The 19,860-nt window shown below is 41.6% G+C and overlaps 1 protein-coding gene across 2 annotated transcripts in view; it reads left to right on the top strand.

Moving 5' to 3' along the window:
* Window positions 1-19,860, top strand: part of GEN1 (GEN1 structure-specific endonuclease) — a 246,755-nt gene that overhangs the window by 159,482 nt on the left and 67,413 nt on the right. For both annotated transcript variants that reach the window (XM_086926301.1, XM_086926299.1), the window contains exon 12: window positions 5,358-5,419. In XM_086926301.1, coding sequence (XP_086782427.1) covers window positions 5,358-5,419 — 62 coding nt within the window. The remainder of the gene's footprint in view (window positions 1-5,357; window positions 5,420-19,860) is intronic.

Here is a 19,860-nt window from a genome sequence, read left to right as displayed (position 1 = left end):
TGGTTGCACAGATTGATGCTGTGGTGGCGCTGAGTGATGTGGTGGCGACTAGTGATGCTGTGGCATTCAATGATCCTGTGGTAGCGCATAGTGATGTTGTTGTGCCCCTTAGTGATGCTGTGGTGATGCGATAGATAGAGTGAGTGGGATAGATAGAGTGAGTGGGATAGATAGAGTGAGTGGGATAAATAGATAGAGTGAGTGGGATAGATAGATAGAGTGAGGGCGATAGATAGAGTGAGGGCGATAGATAGAGTGAGGGCGATAGATAGAGTGAGGGCGATAGATAGAGTGAGGGCGATAGATAGAGTGAGGGAGATAGAGATAGAGCGAGTGGGATAGATAGATAGAGTAAGGGCGATAGAGTGAAGGCGATAGATAGAGTGAGGGCGATAGATAGAGTGAGGGCGATAGATAGAGTGAGGGCGATAGATAGAGTGAGGGCGATAGATAGAGTGAGGGCGATAGATAGATTGATAGATAGAGTGAGGCCGATAGATAGATAGATACATTGATAGATAGAGTGAGGGCGATAGATAGATAGATAGATAGATAGATAGATAGATAGATAGATAGATAGAGTGAGGGCGATAGATAGAGTGAAGGCGATAGATAGATAGATAGATAGATAGATAGATAGATAGATAGATAGATAGATAGATAGATAGATAGATAGAGTGAGGGCGATAGATAGATAGATAGAGTGAGGGCGATAGATAGATAGAGTGAGGGCGATAGATAGACAGATAGAGTGAGGGCGATAGATAGACAGATAGAGTGAGGGCGATAGATAGATAGAGTGAGGGCGATAGATAGATAGAGTGAGGCCAATAGGTAGATAGAGTGAGGGCGATAGATAGATAGCGTAAGGGCAATAGATAGATAGAGTGAGGGAGATCGAGTAAGGGCGACAGATAGATAGATAGAGTGAGGGCGATAGATAGATAGATAGAGTGAGGGAGATAGGTAGATAGATAGATAGAGTGAGGGTGATAGATAGATAGTGAGGGCAATAGATAGATAGCGTGAGGGCGATAGCAAAATAGAGTGAGGGCGATAGATAGAGTAAAGGTGATAGATAGACCGATAGATAGATAGATAGACAGATAGATAGATAGATAGATAGATAGATAGATAGATAGATAGATAGAGTGAGGGCGATAGATAGATTGTGAGGGCAATAGATAGATAGAGTGAGGGCAATAGCAAGATAGAGTGAGGGTGATAAATAGATAGATTGATAGATAGAGTAAGGCCGATAGAAAGATAGATAGATAGATAGATAGATAGATAGATAGATAGATAGATAGATAGATAGATAGATAGATAGATAGATAGAGTGAGGGCGATTAGATAGATAGAGTAAGGCCGATACATAGATAGAGTGAGGGCGATAGATAGACAGATAGAGTGAGGGCGATAAATCGATAGACAGATAGAGTGAGGCTGATAGATCGATAGACAGATAGAGTGAGAGATAGATAGATAGATAGGATAGATAGATAGAGTGAGGGCGATAGATAGATAGATAGATAGATAGATAGATAGATAGATAGATAGATAGATAGATAGATAGATAGATAGTTGTGTGTGTGCGTGGTTGTGTGTGTGTGTTATGCTTTGTTTTGCTATGCTATGTTTTGTTATGCTATGCTATGTTTTGTTGGGTTTGGTATGCTAAGCTATGTTTTGCTAGGCTATGATATGTTTTGTTTTGTTATGCTATGTTTTGTTGTGTTTTGTTATGCTATGCTATGTTTTGTTATGTTATGCTATGTTTTGTTATGCTATGCAATGTTTTGTTTTGCTATTCTATGCTTTGTTTTCTTATGCTGTGCTATTTTTTTGCTATCCTATGCTTTGTTTTGTTATGCTGTGTTGTTGTGTTTTGTTATGCTATGTTTTGTTATGTTATGCTATGTTTTGTTATGCTATGCAATCTTTTGTTTTGCTATTCTATGCTTTGTTTTGTTATGCTATGCTATTTTTTTGCTATCCTGTGCTTTGTTTTGTTATGCTATGCAATGCTTTGTTGTGTTTTGTTAAGCTCTGCAATGTTTTGTTGTGTTTTGCTATGTTTTGCAATGCTATGTTTTGTTATGTTATGTTTTGTTATGCTATGCTATGTTTTGTTGTGTTTGTTATGCTTTGTTATGCTATGTTTTGTTGTGTTTTGCTATGCTATGCTTTGTTATGCTATGCTATGTTTTGTTATGCTATGCTATATGTTGTGTTTTATTATGCTATGCTTTGTTTTGCTATGCTATATTTTGTTATGCTATGCTATGTTTTGTTGTGTTTGATATGCTATGTTTTGCTATGCTATTATATGTTTTGTTTTGCTGTGCTATGTTTTGTTGTGTTTTGTTAAGCTATGCTATGTTTTGTTGTGTTTTGCTATGTTATGTATTGTTGTGTTTTGTTATGCTATGTTTTGTCATGTTATGAAATGTTTTGTTATGCTATTCTATGTTTTGTTTTGCTATCCTATGCTTTGTTTTGTTATGCTATGCTCTGTTTAGTTTTGCTATCCTATGCTTTGTTTTGTTATGCTATGCTATGTTTTGTTGTGTTTTGTTATGCTATGCTATGTTTTGTTGTGTTTTGATATGCTATGCTTTGTTATGCTATTTTTTGTTATGCTATGCTGTTTTGTTGTGTTTTATTATGCTATGCTTTGTTTTGCTATGCTATGTTTTGTTATGTTATGCTATGCTTTGTTATGCTATGCTTTGTTATGCTATGTTTTGTTATGCTATGCCAAGCGTTGATTTGTTAGGCTATGCTGTGTTGTGTTTTGTTATGCTATGCTATGTTGTATTTTGTTATGCTATGCTATGTTTTGTTGTGTTTTGTTATGCTATGCTATGTTTTGTTGTGTTTTGATATGCTATGCTTTGTTATGCTATTTTTTGTTATGCTATGCTGTTTTGTTGTGTTTTATTATGCTATGCTTTGTTTTGCTATGCTATGTTTTGTTATGTTATGCTATGCTTTGTTATGCTATGCTTTGTTATGCTATGTTTTGTTATGCTATGCCAAGCGTTGATTTGTTAGGCTATGCTGTGTTGTGTTTTGTTATGCTATGCTATGTTGTATTTTGTTATGCTATGCTATGCTTTGTTGTGTTTTGTTATGCTATGCTAGGTTTTGCTATGCTTCGCAATGCTATGTTTTGTTATGTATGCTATGTTTTGTTGTGTGTTGTTATGCTATGTTTTGTTGTGTTTTGCTGTTTTGTTATGCTATGCTTTGTTTTAAGGTATGTTATGCTATACTTTGTTATGTTATGCTATGTTTTGTTCTGCTATGTGTTGTTGTGTTTTATTATGCTATGTTTTGTTATGTTATGCTATGTTTAGTTATGCTATGCTATGTTTTGTTTTGCTATCCTATGCTTTGTTTTGTTATGTTATGCTATGCTATGTTTCGTTTTGCTATCCTATGCTATGTGCTGTTATGCTATGCTATGTTTTGTTGTGTTTTATTATGCTATGCTTTGTTTTGCTATGCTATGTTTTGTTATGCTATGCTATGCTTTGTTATACTATGTTTTGTTATGCTAAGCTTTGTTTTGTTATGTATGCTATGTTTTGTTGTTTAGTTATGCTATGCTATACTTTGTTGTGTTTTGCTGTTTTGTTACGCTATGTTTTGTTATGCTATGCTTTGTTTTATGTTATATTATGCTATGTTTTGTTATGTTATGCTGTTTTGTTGTGTTATGTTATGCTATGCTATGTTTTGTTTTACTATGCTATGTTTTGTTTTACTATTCTTTGTTATGTTATGCTATGGTTTGTTTTGTTATGCTATGCTATGTTTTGCTGCGTTTTGCTATGTTTTGTTATGCTATGCTTTGTTTTCTTATGTTATGCTATGTTTTGTTCTACTATCCTATGCTTTGTTTTGTTATGTTATGCTATGTTTCGTTTTGCTATCCTATGCTATGTGCTGTTATGCTATGCTATGTTTTGTTGTGTTTTATTATGCTATGCTTTGTTTTGCTATGCTATGTTTTGTTATGCTTTGCAATGCTGTGTTTTGTTATGTATGCTATGTTTTGTTAAGTTATGCTATGCTATATTTTGTTGTGTTTTGCTGTTTTGTTATGCTATGCTTTGTTTTGTTATGTTATGCTATGTTTTGTTCTGTTATCTTATGATATGCTATGTTTTGTTTTATTATGATATGTTTTGCTATGCTTTGTTTTGTTATGCTATGCTATATTTTGTTTTGTTATGCTATGTTTTGTGTTGCTATCCTATGCGTTGTTTTGTTATGATGTGCTTTTGCTATCCTATGCTTTTGTTTGTTATGCTATGCTATGCTGTGTTTCGTTATGCTATGCTATGTTTTGTTATGCTGTGCTGGTGAGGGTATGTGAGGGTGTGTGAATGTGTGTGAGGGTGAGGGGGGTGAGGGTTTTTGAGGGTGATGGTGTTTGAGGGTGAGGGGGTGTGAGTGAGTGAGGGTGTGTGAGGGTGAGAGGGGGTGAGGGTTAGGGGGTGAGGGTGTGTGAGAGTGAGGGGGTGTGAGGGTGAGGGGGTGTTAAGGTGAGTGAGGGTGAGGGGGTGTGAGGGTGAGGGGGTGTGAGGGTGGTTGAGGGGTAGTGAGGGGTGTAAGGGTGAGGGTGAGGGTGAGAGGGTGTGTGAGGGTGAGAGGGTGAAGGTGTGTGAGAGTGAGGGTGTGTGAGGGTGAGGAGGTGTGTGAGGGGTCAGGTGGTGTGAGGGGGTGAGAGCCAGTGAGGGGGGTGAGGGCGTGAGGGTGAGTGGCTCCAATGAATGTCGCTGCTTCGCCTTCTTTGAAAATGTTCAGTGTTGCAAATAGAGCATGCCGCCCTAATTATCACAGCATGAGGCCCCAAAGTGATAATTATCACAGCATGCCGAGAGGCGTCCCACTGCTGGAGCACTCAACTGCACATTAATTATAGTTGAGTGCTCCAGCAGCCTGGGGCGCCTGTTGACATGCTGTGATAAGTGGGGTCTCATGCTGTGATAATTGTTACTAGCAGCGCACAAGCTGTTCCACTGTGAAGCGCATTCACAGACCTGAATCGGCTCGTGCCCATAGTAGAATCGGCTCGTGCACAGGTCTGTAGCTAGCTCTGCCTCCCTTGGTGGCACAGACAGCAGCTATAAGACTCGTGGCGGCAGTGCTTCGCACTGCAACACCACGAGACCTAAAAATGTATTCCTAAATTTTGAAAGTGATATACTCGGGCAAAGCTTGTACTTATGACTTGCACACATTCCTCCTCCCCATCAAAGATGGCATGCTGCATGTTTTACTGTTTAGAAGCCATTAAATGCATTTTTTTTAAATCAAGCTAATATGTATCTTTATTACAACAGGATTGTGAAGATGCGAGTAAGAAATGGCATACCATGTTTTGAAATACAGTGGGAAAAGCCAGGTTGGTAATTTTGTATTTAGCATATCTGGTTTTATTAATGATTCATTTTATTCCAATAGTAAAATATACTTCATTATCAATCACTTTTACATTGCCGTGCTTGACCTTTTAGCCACGTTAGAAGGCACTTCAGTGCGTCACCTTTGTAATTCTCAATAGATTTTTATTGAGGTTTTGCATTATGTAAAACAACGTAATCTACACATTACAAAATAAAACCTCAAGCTCTTGCTCGTCATCCACCCGTTCACTATTCCTCCATTTTATTCAACGTAAGTTGTTATCAATCCTTTAATAAGGTTCATGAACACTTGCGCTTGGACTTCCAAAATATTATTTTTTGGGGTAACTGTAACTCCTGCTCTTCAGACTTTCACCTTATTTATTATGTTAATTCATCTCCAAAAGTATGTAAAGCGTTTCTCAGCATCCTCAATCATTTGAGGTAAGTAAACTCCAAACATACTTGGGATATTTATCGTATTAGTGGCACCCAAAGATGTTCAAAAACATTTCTAGTCTTCAGCCATCTTTAAGGTGCCCAAAAAGAAAGACAGTCTGTGCAGTTAACTTTTTATGGGAGGTGTGAGAAATTGGGTTATTGGTTGAGGGGGATGAAACCCTACTCCAGCAACAGCCACAGTCCTTGTCAGGATGAACCACAAAAGTCACTAGATTAACATGTGCTTAACAGTAGCTTGTTGGATGGTTGGAGCCTTTTCTGTCCCCGAGGCTCCGATCAGGTGGCCAGACAACTAGGCGTCACTCTGGTAGTCCTGGGTTCAAGCAGAATGGCAGGTCTCGAGCAGCAGGGCAGTCCTCTGAGTTACGCAAGGCAGGTTTTAGGCTGCAGGGCAGTCCCCTGTAATACACAGCCTTCCACAGGCAGTAGAGGAAGTCCTCTGAGAGGCTTCCGCTGGTCCAGAAGTTGCCCGAAGAGTGGGCCTGAGGGTTCTAGTTTTATAATTGGTGCCATCTTTGAAATGAAAGAAACATCTCCCCACAGAAGTGTCTGGAATTTTCTCCTTTCCTGCCCTGGTCCCAGGATGTCTGCAACACAAATGGCTAATGTACAGTTCTTTGGGTGAGGGCTGGGGCAGCTCCTTTGAATTGCACAACAAAGTCCCCCTATTGTGTGGGCAGCAATACACAAAGGCCAACTACACCTAGTTATGTGACCCAGGAAACTGGGTAGAAGCACCAAAGGATTAGGAAGTGGCATTTTCAGAATTATAATTTAAAATCCGACTTTACTATTGGATTTTAAATTACATCTCCTTTGACACCAACCATGACCTTTCCACCTGCTTCCAAACAAATGTTAACACTTATTAAATGTAATAATGTAACCCAATGTTATGCAATGTGAGGGGTGGGCTTCACAGTAGTGAAAAATAAATCTGTGAGTTTTCACTACCAGGACATGTAAAACTGAAAAGTACATGTCTAACCTTTAAATACAATGTACCATCCCCCATGGGCTGTTTAGGGCCTACCTTAGGGGTGACTTATATGTATTAAAAGGGGAGATTTAGGCTGCACCCCCAGGGCGTTTTTCTTCTTTTTCCCTTTGTGAATAACCTCCCATGTATATGTTACGCACCATGTGAATATAATTTTCAATAAAAAATTTACTGAAATTAAAAAAAAAGTTGATTTCACAAAGTCGAATTGGCTTTTCAAAAGTGGACACAGGCTGCATTGCATGAGGCATGTTTTAAATGGCCATTTTGACATTTACTAGCAACAAGGACCCTGGATTCTAACTACTTCAGAGGTCGCTCTATAATTGGTAGTTCTCTCCCTCTCATGCCAATTAAGAACCTGTAATGGCTTTACCCCTTCAGATCTAAAGAGGCAGCTAACTTTTATAAGGGGTCCTTACAGAAGCAACATCGATTACTTATTCTTAGATCTCCATTTGTGGCCTGCACTGATTGACATGAGGGTTGAGAACTAATATATGAAAGCAATCACTTTCCCCTGCTCCTAACTCTTGATGGCAACCTCGTTCCAGCAAACCCGGCCAAATACTTGGCTATAGGGCAATAGGAGAAACATCAGATGGGATGGTTTTGTTTCAAACCCTGATGCCTTAACTAAAATATACACTCACTTAAAGCCCTTTCTGATATTTCTGAGTGATCATGACATCAACCCTGCGGATGTATTAGAACTCCATGGCGATTGTTTCACTGTTTTCAGGAACACTTTTTTCACCAAAATCATAAGAAATACCAACCACACGCAATACCAACAATCACTCTTGGTATAATAAGGAGTATAGTGAGGCAAAAATCTTCTTTATTAAATCCATAAAAATGGCCAACAATCATTAATCCAAGAAGCAAGTAACCCTCTATAATTGCAAGAGAATCTGGGATTCCATAATTTGGGAGGATGCCCAAGAAGCCATTCGAGCTAAAAATCAAGCCACCTTCTGGCATATATTTAGCCATGGAAGTAAATAGAGTATAATGAGACACAAAACTAATATTCTTTTTACGGACTAGGTGACCCACTTCCAATCCCTCTACAGTAAGGGTAAACTAATTTATACAGAGCGGGACTTGTCTGCCCAGGAGCTGTTGTCCGAAGACCAACACAGCATGGGCCGAAATTCATCTTGGACCTGGCAAGAGCCCGCAAATGATATTCTGGTATTTACCCTGGGAGAAACACAAAAGGCTATCCTCAAACTGAAAGCAGGAAAGGCTCCTGGGCCAGACAAAATTCCTATGGATCTGTTTAAATCTGTACCTGAAATCTGGGCACCGTACTTAAAAAGCATCTGCAACTCTATTGCAGCATGTGCACCTATCCCAGATTCCTGGAAGGCAGCAATAATAGGTCCCATACACAAGAAAGGTGTGCGATCGGTCCCGACAAACTATCGGCCAATACGCCTGATAGATATAGCCCAGAAGATCCTTTGCAACCAAGTTCTGAGCCACCTGAACATATGACTGGAGGACAATAATATTTTGTCCCCTTTTCTGGCAGGGTTCCGCCCGAAAATAAAGACTGTAGATCATGTTTTTAGGTTCTTGATGCTGAGGTGGAAACTGTAGATCTCAATGGAGGGAGCCTTTATGTAGCATTTGTGGACCTCAAGGCTGTCTTTGATATGGTCCATAGAGACAAACTTTGGGCTGCCTTGAATGTTCTGGGCATCCCGCCACGCTACTGGAAATTTTTGTGAGATTACACCCTGGAAATTATAGCCATGTTAGATGGGGCCCAGACGGTGACCTAACTAACTGTATCCCAGTAGACAAGAGCGTAAGGCAAGAATGCGTCCTTGCTCCAACACGCTTTCTACTTTTAATCAATAATTGTCAAATTCCTAATGGGGTGCTGAAATGATTCCCCGATCCTGGGTGATGTTAAGATCCCGGCATTGTTATTGGCCGACGACACCCTTCTGGTGTCAAAAACCCCTAAAAGTTTGAAACTATTGTTAGAAAGAGTCAATTTGTTTTGCACTACCAACGGGCTAGAAATAAATGCTGACAAAACAAAATGTACGGCTATTCATCCTCACAAACCATTCCGAGGAACAGTTAGAATAGGGGGAGTTAATCTGGAGAGAGTCTCAGACTTCGACTACCTGTGCATAAACCTGTCCAACACCAACTCATGAAACAGCCAGGCTGTCAATAGTGGGTTACTTCTTAACCATAGGGCTGATGCCACAATGAATTTTGCTAAGAATACAACTTTTAACCCAACGCTAGGCTGCGGCTATCTATGGCTATGAACTGTGGGGCCACAGTAATGTCAAATCGCTGGGTATTGCTGAAAACAGATTTTTGCGAACATCACCTAGACTCCCCCAAGGCACTCCCTGGGCCTACATGTTCCCCCAATCGATGCTACAGCGATACTAAAACACATCTTTTACTGGCTGAGATTATGGTTAGTTCCCGAGCTGGAATGCTTAAGGAACAGACTGAAGGAAATTCTTCTAATCCCCAGGTGTGTCACTACCCTGCAGTGAATAAGCTATATCAAGCAATCCCTTTCTGCGTTGGGGGGCCTCTTATCTCTGGATATCTCCAGAGGGTATCTCTGCTTCCTCTGTAAAGGGGATCAAAGATGCTTTCTGGATTAACGAATGAAGGAAGGTATTGGAAACCACCAGCAGTGGTAGTCGAACTGACTTTTTACTCCATCACAAATCTGAGCCAATGTTTGAAATTTTCCTGAACGAAATGAACCTGCCATTTCCTAGATCTCTGTATATAAAATTTAGGTGGGGCACTTTCCCACTTGCATCCTTCATATGTAAATGGAGATCTCACTCAGAGGGTAGTGCTACCTGCTCAGCCTGTGGAGGAGTGCGGGAGACAGATGCCGACTTGCTCTATATGTGTCCGGCATACACCAGACAATGAAGATGCTGGATTGTCCCCTTATGCAGACACCGTGGAACACAGCTTCATAAGCAAGCTTTGCCTATTTGTAGGCCAGGCACTGAGTCCTGTGTGGTATTACCAATAGCTAAATTCTGAGAAGCAGTCTGGACTATTCGTACTAGGATACTCATGCCAACGCCAGAACCTAAACATTGAGTATATAAATCGACTATAACTATGATACCTACAATTGCACACTTCTGTCCTGCTAACTATCAAATACACTCTGTCAAGAAATCATTTGTTTATCAAAATATTGATTTTATGCAGATCCGCTTTAAAACTGTGTTTTAAACCGTGAAACAGACTTTGCTGTAAAGATTTTATTCAATTTAAAAAAATGTAATACTGCGGCACCCACTTGGGAGCTTTTAGCTTGTATTCATTTGTTTAATATACAATGAGTTTCTTATTTTTTTGCTGCTTCGTCGACCGAAATAAAGTATTTAAACGACAAGTGGTCACTTTAGTGGCACCATAAGTGCTGATGGCCCATAGGCTCACTAGTAGTATTTAATTTACCAGCCTTGGGTACATGGTAAACCACTTTTCTAGAAACCTAAAAGTAAATTAAGTATGCCAATGAGGTTTAAGCCAATTTTAGCATGTTTTAGGGAGTGAGCGCAAGCACGTTAGCACTGGTTATCAATAGTAAAGAGCACAGAGTCCTTAAAGCCAACAATGACGAGTTCAGAAACGATGTGGTGAAGGCAAAATGTTTGGAGGTGACCCTGGAGAGAGGGCCACCTCCACCTTAGGTATATTATCCTTTTCTTGCAATGCCATTCATGAATCTGGTCATTGGTAAAGTACTGTGCACTACACAACCTATTACACTCTTTTATGTATTTTTTTCTTTTTGTCTAGCCAACAATACACCATAGAAATCTTCTCAGCCCATTGCCTCTGCATCATTTATCATAATACCTCATGCCCATGGTCGATAGGTTGTGCCACCTGAAGAGAATTTGTTGAGGCATTGTAGCCAAACATACCTACCCTGTGCATGTCATACAAGATTTTAGCTGAGGTGTACAAGACAACCACATCTCCTCTGTTGCCATTGCTAACTCCTCCTACCAGGGCCTTTGAAATTCCACTTGTATAGAATCAGGTCTAATTTGCTCAGGTCATAAATGGCCTGCAGTAACAGTGTGTAAAGGGTACTGTGAGTTGACCATCAAAAAATCTAATGGACCAATGAGCTATTGAAGAAACTGAAATTAAATATTGAGTCTTTTTTAACCATGTGATCTAGTCATCTTAAAGGGGTTTCAATTTTAAGTAATTGACCCCAGCAAAGTTTGATTAGTGACCGATGTTGTAGAGTTGTCTCCTCTTCTATTTGCCCACATTTTCAAGTTCAAGTTCAAGTTTGACATTTGTATAGCGCACTACTCACCCAGAGGGTCTCAAGGCGCTTGAGGGAGGGGGGTGCTTACTTATCGAATATCCATGTTTTTAGTTGTTTTCTGAAGGAGAGGTGGTTCTGAGTAAGGCGGAGGTGGGTGGGGAGAGAATTCCAGGTTTTGGCCGCTAAGTAGGAGAAAGCTCTTCCCCCCCCCCCCCATGGTGGATCTGTGGATATGAGGAATTGTGGCGAGGGTTTGGTTGAACGATCGAAGTTGGCGGGTGGATGTGTAAAAGGACAAGCGCGTGTTGAGGCATTCGGGTCCTAGGTGATAGAGGGCTTTGTGTGCGTGGTTGAGGAGACGGAACGTTATTCTCTTGCTGACTGGGAGCCAGTGGAGGTCTTTCAGGTGACCGGATATGTGAGCTTGGCGGGGGACGTCAAGAATGAGTCTGGCTGAGGCATTTTGAATGCGTTGGAGTTTTTTCTGTAGTTTGGCTGTGGTTCCGGCGTAAAGGGTGTTTCCGTAATCTAGTCGGCTCGTGACCAGTGCGTGGGTGACCGTCTTTCTTGTTTCGGTGGGGATCCAACTGAAGATTTTTTTGAGCATACGTAGGACGTTGAAGCATGATGATGAGACGGCGTTGACTTGTCTGGTCATCGAGAGGGAGGAGTCCAGGATGAAGCCCAGGTTACGTGCGTGGTCCGTAGGTGTGGGAGCGTTTCCCAGTGCTGGTGGCCACCATGAGTCATCCCAAGCAGATGGGGTTGATCCTTAGATGAGGACTTCTGTTTTGTCCGAGTTCAGTTTTAGACGGCTGATCTCCATCCACTCGGCTACTTCTTTCATTCCTTCGTGTAGGTTGGTTTGGGCGGTGTTTGGGTCTTTGGTGAGGGGAGGATAAGCTGGGTATCGTCTGCGTAGGAGATGATGTTGAGGTTATGTTTGCGGGCGATGGCTGCGAGGGGACTCATTTAGACGTTGATGAGTGTGGAACTGAGTGATGAACCTTGTGGGACGCCGCAGATGACTTCGGTGGCCTCTGATCTGAAAGGGGGGAGGTGGACTCTTTGGGTTCTTCCGGCGAGGAACGAGATGATCCAGTCCAGTGCTTTTTCTTGTATTCCAATGTTGCTGAGACGTTGTATAAGGGTTCTATGACAGACTGTGTCGAAAGCTGCGGAGAGGTCAAGTAGGATAAGGGCAGCTGTTTCTCCGTTGTCAAGAAGTTTTCGAATGTTGTCTGTAGCTACGATGAGGGCGGTCTCGGTGCTGTGTTTGGCTCGGAACCCGGATTGTGATGAATCGAGGGATTTGTTGGATTCGAGGAAGGCGGCGAGTTGACTGTTGACGACTTTTTCAATGACTTTGGCCGGGAATGGGAGGAGCGAGATAGGGCGATAGTTCTTAAGTTCAGTGGGGCCTGCTGTGGGTTTCTTCAGGAGGGCGCTGAGTTCGGCGTGTTTCCAGCTTTCCGGGAAGGTAGCAGAGTTGAGGGAGCAGTTGATGACGTCTCGAAGGTGGGGTGCGATAATGGAGTCAGCTTTGTTGAAAATGTGGTGGGGACAAGGGTGGGTTGGCGATCCTGAATGGATAGAGTTCATCAGGCGGATGGTGTCTTGAGTGGTGACTGGGTTCCAGGTGCAGAGGTTGTTGGGGGGGGTTTGAGATCGGAGGTTGGTGCGGTGGACTGGTCTCCGGATTGGTTTACGAAGCTGTTATGAATGTTGGCGATTTTGTTGTGAAAGAATGAGGCAAGGAAGTAGCAGAGGTCTTGGGAGGGAGTGATGTCGTTGGTGCCGGCTGTGGGGTTGGTGAATTCTTTGACGATGTTAAATAGTTCCTTGCTGCTGTGGGCGTTGTTGTCGAGTCGATCCTTGAGTGCTGCTTTCTTGGTGGATCGGATCAATTGGTGGTGTTTACGGGTGGTGTTCTTGAGGGTGGCTAGGTTTTTGGTGGTTGGGTTTTTTTCCAGATTTTCTCGACGGTGCGGCAGGTCTTCTTGGATTTCTTAAGTTCATCATTGAACCAGGGGGCTTTTTTGTTACCTTGCTTGGTTGGATTGTTTTTCAAGGGTGCTAATTCGTCAGCGCTGCGGGTGATCCATTGATCGAGGTTGGTGGCTGCTTGGTTTGGGTCTGATGAAATGGTAGGAGGGTTTTGATGGAGCGATGTGAATTGCTGGTCGGTGGTTATTTTGTTCAAGTTTCTGCGGGGAATTGGTTGTGGGAGGTTATGGGTCGTATTCTTTTTGTAGTTGAAGTGAACGCAGCTGTGGTCTGTCCAATGGAGAGCAGAGGTATGATTGAAGGAGATGTGCTTGCTGGAGGTGAAGATTGGGTCGAGCGTGTGCCCGGCGCAGTGGGTGGGGGTGTCAACAAGTTGTTTGAGTCCAAGATTTGCGAGGTTGTCCAGAAGGGTGGTGGTGTTGTTGTCGTTGTTCTTTTCCAGGTGGAAGTTGAGGTCGCCTAGTAGAATGTAGTCTTCGGACGGGAGGGCGTGTGGGCTGATGAAGTCAGTGATGTCATCACAAAATTGTGTGCGGGGTCCTGGTGGCCTGTAGATGAGGGTGCCTCTGAGTGTGGTCTTGGGGTCGGTGTGGATCTGGAAGTGAAGGTGTTCGGCGGCTGTGAGGTGATCATCGGAACTGGTCGTGATGCGGATGGTGTTCTTGTGAACAATGGCAATTCCTCCTCCCGTTTGGTTGGTACGGTCCTTACGGATAATCTTGTAGCCGTCAGGGATGGCTATGGCGATGTCGGGCGTTGATGAGGCGTTCATCCAGGTTTCCGTAAGAAAGGCGACGTCCGGCGATGTTGTGTCGAGTAGGTTCCAGAGTTCTATGGAGTGACTGCGGACTGAGCGGGTGTTGAGTAGGATGCATTTCAGGTCGTTAGTGTCGGAGCTCTGTTTGGCGTTTGTGGATTTGGTGTGGGCCCTGCTGCAGTCAAAGTTGCAGGAGTGGCAGGCGAAAGGTCCATGGGTGTGACCTGGGGCGGCTTGGTAGCAGTTAGGGGGTCGGCCGGTGTTAATTGCTGAGAGGGTAGCGGCATCGTACGTAATGCGGGTGGAGTGGAGTTTGCGGGGACCAGGGGGTTTGGCGCTGGGCTTGGTCCAGGCGCGGACGGGCGGAGACGGGCATACCTTTGGCGCACCTTCGGCGCGCATGGGGCGCGTCCGCAGCGCATTTGTTAATGTCCGATCTGACCAAATAAGATGAGCAGGATCATGGCCAATTTTGGAATGGTCTGATTTAATATTTTTATGTCAGACTCACTGGCAGGATCATACATCAGTATTCCCAATTAACTTTATATTTATTCCATTATGTAGTTTTACTCTTTCTTAAAAATATAAGCTATTAAAGATCAATATAGTGGTACAAAGGGTACTTCAGATTATGGTGGAGTACCCCTGAGGTTTGACCACTAGGATTGACTGACAGTATTTGGCAGCTGGGCAAGATTATTTCCACAACATAGTCAATAAGCTTGATTGGTATTTGTTACTGATAAAAGACATAGTTGCATGCCTACTAGTTGATTCAGGACACCTAATAAAGGGGAAAAGTTCTTATCAGCATGTATGTAGTTTAAATTGCTTGCGAAAACATGTCAGTTTCTTAAAAGGTAACTATTTGAAATGCACCGTTTGTAAAAATGTAACCCAGAACTATAACTCAATGATATAGGAGAAAAAATATATGTCCTGTTATTAAAAAATAAAAGTAGAATTATGTTAGAAATAATTTTGTCAGATCGTCAAAGACAATCCTTGAATTTGGGCAACTGTTGTCATTCAGGATATCCCTGTGCTTTGATTAGTACAATCCTGGCGGATTCCTGGGTAAAGTTCTGTGTTAGCTGTATTTACATTTTATAAATAGATTTGTTCAGTTTCGAGGTCTGGCTTTTAAGACTGCAGCAGTTTCCTCGACTATTGTGTTTCCTAAGGCATCCATTCATCATATACAAACATAGAGAAACTTTTTGTCTTGTGGCTTCATCCATTGATCTAATAACTTACCATTCACATTCTGCTTTACTCTCATTTCACATTGTTCTTATCTGCCTAAATAGTTTATTTCCCTTCAGTGATTGCGATGGTCTAGTGTTTGGTTTTTTAATATATTTTTAGTTTTTTCTTGTTTTTGATAAAATATAGTTTATTTATTTTGCCTGCGCTTCAAGTGCCCAGCTACATGCTCATTCATTTTTTGTCTTCTTTTTTAGGTCTCGCCTACGCAGCGTGCATGCGCTGCATAGGAGACCTTTAGCCGCTGTTCAGCTCTTTTTCGAAGCACATACTGTTATCTTCCAAGTCCTCGGAATCAGCGTGATGCAAAATAAGGGCCACCTCCTGATCTATCCAAACCCTGAATGCTGTTATAGCAAAGGGTTGAGGAAGGATCAGGCGAGGGCAATAAAGCCCGCGGGGAGGGGAGGGAACTGCGGGGAAGGAGATCTGAAACGACAAACATAAAAGAACGTGAGTCAGATCATTCTCTTAGTCCCTACCAGCAAAACACAACGTGACATGCCCCATCTATAGCCCCTTCCTAATGTCTACCTGTAAATAATATGAAAGGCTCTGAAACGTGGAAGATACTTCTCTTCACCCACATCCGGAACTATGTACTGCTGAAAACAACGCTATTCCCACCTGTAAAACACTACGTACAACAACCATTCAACACAGTCCTAATACTAAGTCTACAGGAATGCATAGAACAAAGAAGGATAGTGTACATACCCTCCTTAATACCCTCCTTAATTAAAGTTCTAACTGATAAAGGGACATCATGGAGGAACAGCGTGTAGGCAGATGATAACGTAATGTCAAAGTAATCCTGTATATAATCTTGAAGAAGCAGTACCTTAAATCCAATGAAGCGTCAACGATCTGAGTGTGGAGGTAGGCACTTACATCAGTACCTGATCGTTAGAATCCACGTGTCTGTATATACAATAACGCAACAAAGCCAAGGATATCCTAGGTCAGGGCATCAAGGCGCACTTCCCTTGCCAACAGACCGTAAACCAAGCCTGGTACAGTCCGTAATATTCTTGTAGAGTTTTCGTCCTCCGCAAGAGCCAACGAGACAGGCTCACCAACGGAGGGCAAAGTCGCAAAGTATCCTAAGCCGACTTATAAGTAATCAGAAATCAATCGTCCTCCGCATGAGCTCATGGACAGCTCAACCAACGGAGGGCAATGTTGGGTCGGGCTTCTCTAGTCGTTCAAATCACAATCGTCCTCCGCATGAGTCTACCGGACTCGCTGGGGGGCAAGGAACTCCGAGTACCGCAGCCGCAGTACTACTCATGGGGGCCGTTGTCCGAAGAATATCCGGCACGGGAAACAGGAAGTGTTTCCCCTAAGTAACCTCCCATAGTACTACAAGGGCCTCTGGGTAACGTAGTTTTACATGAAATAAACGTCGCTACTCCGTTGTACGAACTGCAGCGGCGCTCAACCGGGAATATAACACATACTCGTGCTTGTGGCGGCATACACCTTGCGGGAGCGCTCAGGGGCGCGCCACAAGCACGAGTATGTGCTTTGAAAAAGAGCAAACAGCTGCTGCTTCACGCGCACGTTCGAATGAATGATTTAGCATCTTTTTTTCAAGTGCCAAGGGACAATTTATTTTATGGTGCGCACAGGAATTATGCCAAGGGACAATTTATTTTATGGTGCACACAGTAATTATTTTGTCTGTGCCTGCACACGTTTTCCACTCAGCCTTGCCAAATGGATGTTTTGGTTGGCTTGTAAGGTCTGTGTTATCGGGCCGCAGTGGCTATGAACCAGTACCTAAAAATAACACCTAGAAATTGCTCATAGCATTAGCTCTGCAGTTAAGAGCCTACCCCGGTCGCGCTTGCACCGCATGCATTGCTGATGACCCTCCGGGTGAGTTTGATACAATAAAGTTGCCAACAAGGGAATTTTTTCAGAAATTGAATCGCAGGTGATTGATCGCATAAACTTTTGTGCTTCTGATCAACTAAATTAAATTGATACCTGCTATTATTATAATTTGTCCCTTAGGTTTGGACACAGTAATCAAAATACTAAAGAAGAAGAAAAGCTACATGGGTATTAAGTTTGACAGTTTCTCTTTATATATATTTGTTCTAAAAGGGTACTGTTACAATAAATAAGAAAAACCAAATTCATCAAAAACAAATGGACAAGAAATAAATGAATTGTTCTTCACATCCACTTGCGCTGTAGTCCACTCTTAATAGATAGATAACAATGAATCTTCCACAACCTAAAACAATGATTCAGTTGTCTGAATTATTTAAACTTGGAAAATATGGACAAAAGAGTCGACGTTTCGGCCTTGTAGTCGTTGCATCCTTAAGGCCATCCTCAGGACAATTCAATCTTTAGAGAGTAGGGACCCCCTGTGAAAGATACAATAATCATTTTGTTACCTTTCTTGTATTACAATTAAAAAACCTTTCTTAAACCGTGTGCAAAATAGAGCTTTGAGCTCTGTCTTAATACATATTTTCTTGGCTATAACAAACCATGTATATACATTAATACATGAATTGGTTAACCGGAGTGTTACTTTAAATAAACTCCTCGTTTTTTTGACATTGTGCGTTTATGACAAAAATACCTTCATTGTCAAACCTGCATATCTTAATGTCATATTATGTAACACATTGAATTTATATGAACTTAGCCAAGGAAACAATTGAATCCTGTTGCTAGTATCACAAGGGTTTATTGGGTCAGTAGCGGGTGAGTAGCGCGCTATACAAATGTTATGATTGATTGACTTTAAAATTGATACCACAAAATATATTTCAAATAACATTGATTTACCTTACCTGTAACAATACATATAATGTGAAAAACTGACCTTGCGCGATAAATAAAATCTCTGCTTCTGCATCGTATGCCATTAGCTTGTGGTGAAAGGCTCTGATACTACTGATGGTTCGATGTCTTCGTCAAAAGTTTTTGACACGTGTCTGCAGTACCCCTGACTGTGTCAGTAGGTGTCCTTACAGTACTTTTATCCACAGAGAAGTCTGCAGATTTACGGAATTATCATTATAACTATTTAAGCCATCCTTTGGTATAAGGTTTTTTTCTTCCAAATTTGATGGCACATTCATAGACCTATTTTGTTTCTGAGGGCTTATCAAAAGAGTTTTATTTAATGGGAGTGCACTTTTTCAGTTACAGCAAGGAAATATATTTGTTGCGTAGAGAATTCCAGCTTTCGCTGTACAGGCAACAACGGTTAGGACTTATATATTAAGTGCTGCAATCTTAACTTCTCACATAGTCCTTCTAATGTCATTTGTTGATCGGCGGGAAAAGTTTGTGAGTACTTATAACCATTATAATCACAGTGGGGTTTTGATCCTATTTTCATCACCTACCCAGAGTGACATGTTGGCATCGCCTGTTTCTGTGCTTACATCTGGGCACAGGGCCTAACTTTGGGCTTTCGCCTGTGACTCCACTTGTGCTATTATCAGATTTCACTACGTTTGACTTTCACATAGAACCAACTGGGACCATCGTTGTGCTTAAAAATGGAAAATGATCTCTCGTGTTTTTTAGGGGAAAATGCTAAACAAGATCTGGATTTACTTACATTTCTTATGTGCCAAGCAAACAGTATCCGAATCCTGATGTGTTCAGATAACAAGCATTGTACTTGGAAGGCCAGCACTAATTAATGATTCAATACTGTGTGGACATCCATATGTTATATGTATTTAAGCCAAAATGAAAGATGTTCTTCTGGGGATTTGTATTATAAAGACTTGCTTGTATGAGTATGATGCTACCATAGACCTTGTTCTCCAACATTTATATTGTTACATCTCTTCATAGTAACTTCTGCAAGAATTAGATTTACTCTTCCAAATTCATATATTACTTCATACTCTGCAACTAGACCAATGATTTGGTGTATAAGCAGTACTGGGGAAATATTACAGGACGCAGCACACTGGACATTGGGTATTGATGTCTGTGATGATAATTTAGAGGTTGTTAGGGGCAACATACCACTATACGGCTTAATTGAAAGTATTCTTCTTGGGCATCCCTCTGTGTGCTGATCTTTTGACTGCTCTGCTGTGCGGACATTGATGAGTTATTTCCTGCTCAAGGAAGCAGTTCTTTATATGCAGTATAGTAAATGCAATGCTACCACTTTTTATTTTGCAGTACTGCTTGCAGTTCTTGAATCATTCGCCCTGAGAAGGCCCCTAAAGCGTTGTAAAGAGCTGAAATACGTTGAAAAATATTTTTTAGCAGCCTAGCCTCAATTAAAAATATTGCATTCAAGATATTACTTGGTATTTAAGAATGAACTCTCGAATACAAGACTGCCCCTAAATGATTCCTGTAACATCAACAAAATTGACTGGATTTTTTCAAATGTTTCTTCCCCTAGTATAAAACAGGCTTAGCTTATATCATCCTGAGCCCTGAGTGTGAGGTAATACGTTCATTTATTCTAAAGATCTGTTATATATTATTATAATAAATTTGTAAAATGGAGAACATACTTATAATAATGAGTTTTCCTTGAAAGTACTAATCTATGCCACATGGTGCCACTCAGTGGCACATAATTACACTCTAATCAATGCAACATAATAACACTTCACATAATACCACTCAG

The sequence above is a fragment of the Lissotriton vulgaris genome, chromosome 6 (assembly GCF_964263255.1).
Source record: "Lissotriton vulgaris chromosome 6, aLisVul1.2, whole genome shotgun sequence".
Classification (NCBI taxonomy): Eukaryota; Metazoa; Chordata; class Amphibia; order Caudata; family Salamandridae; genus Lissotriton; species Lissotriton vulgaris.
Note: the sequence above shows the minus strand (reverse complement) of the source record. Positions and strands in the feature narration are given on the sequence as shown.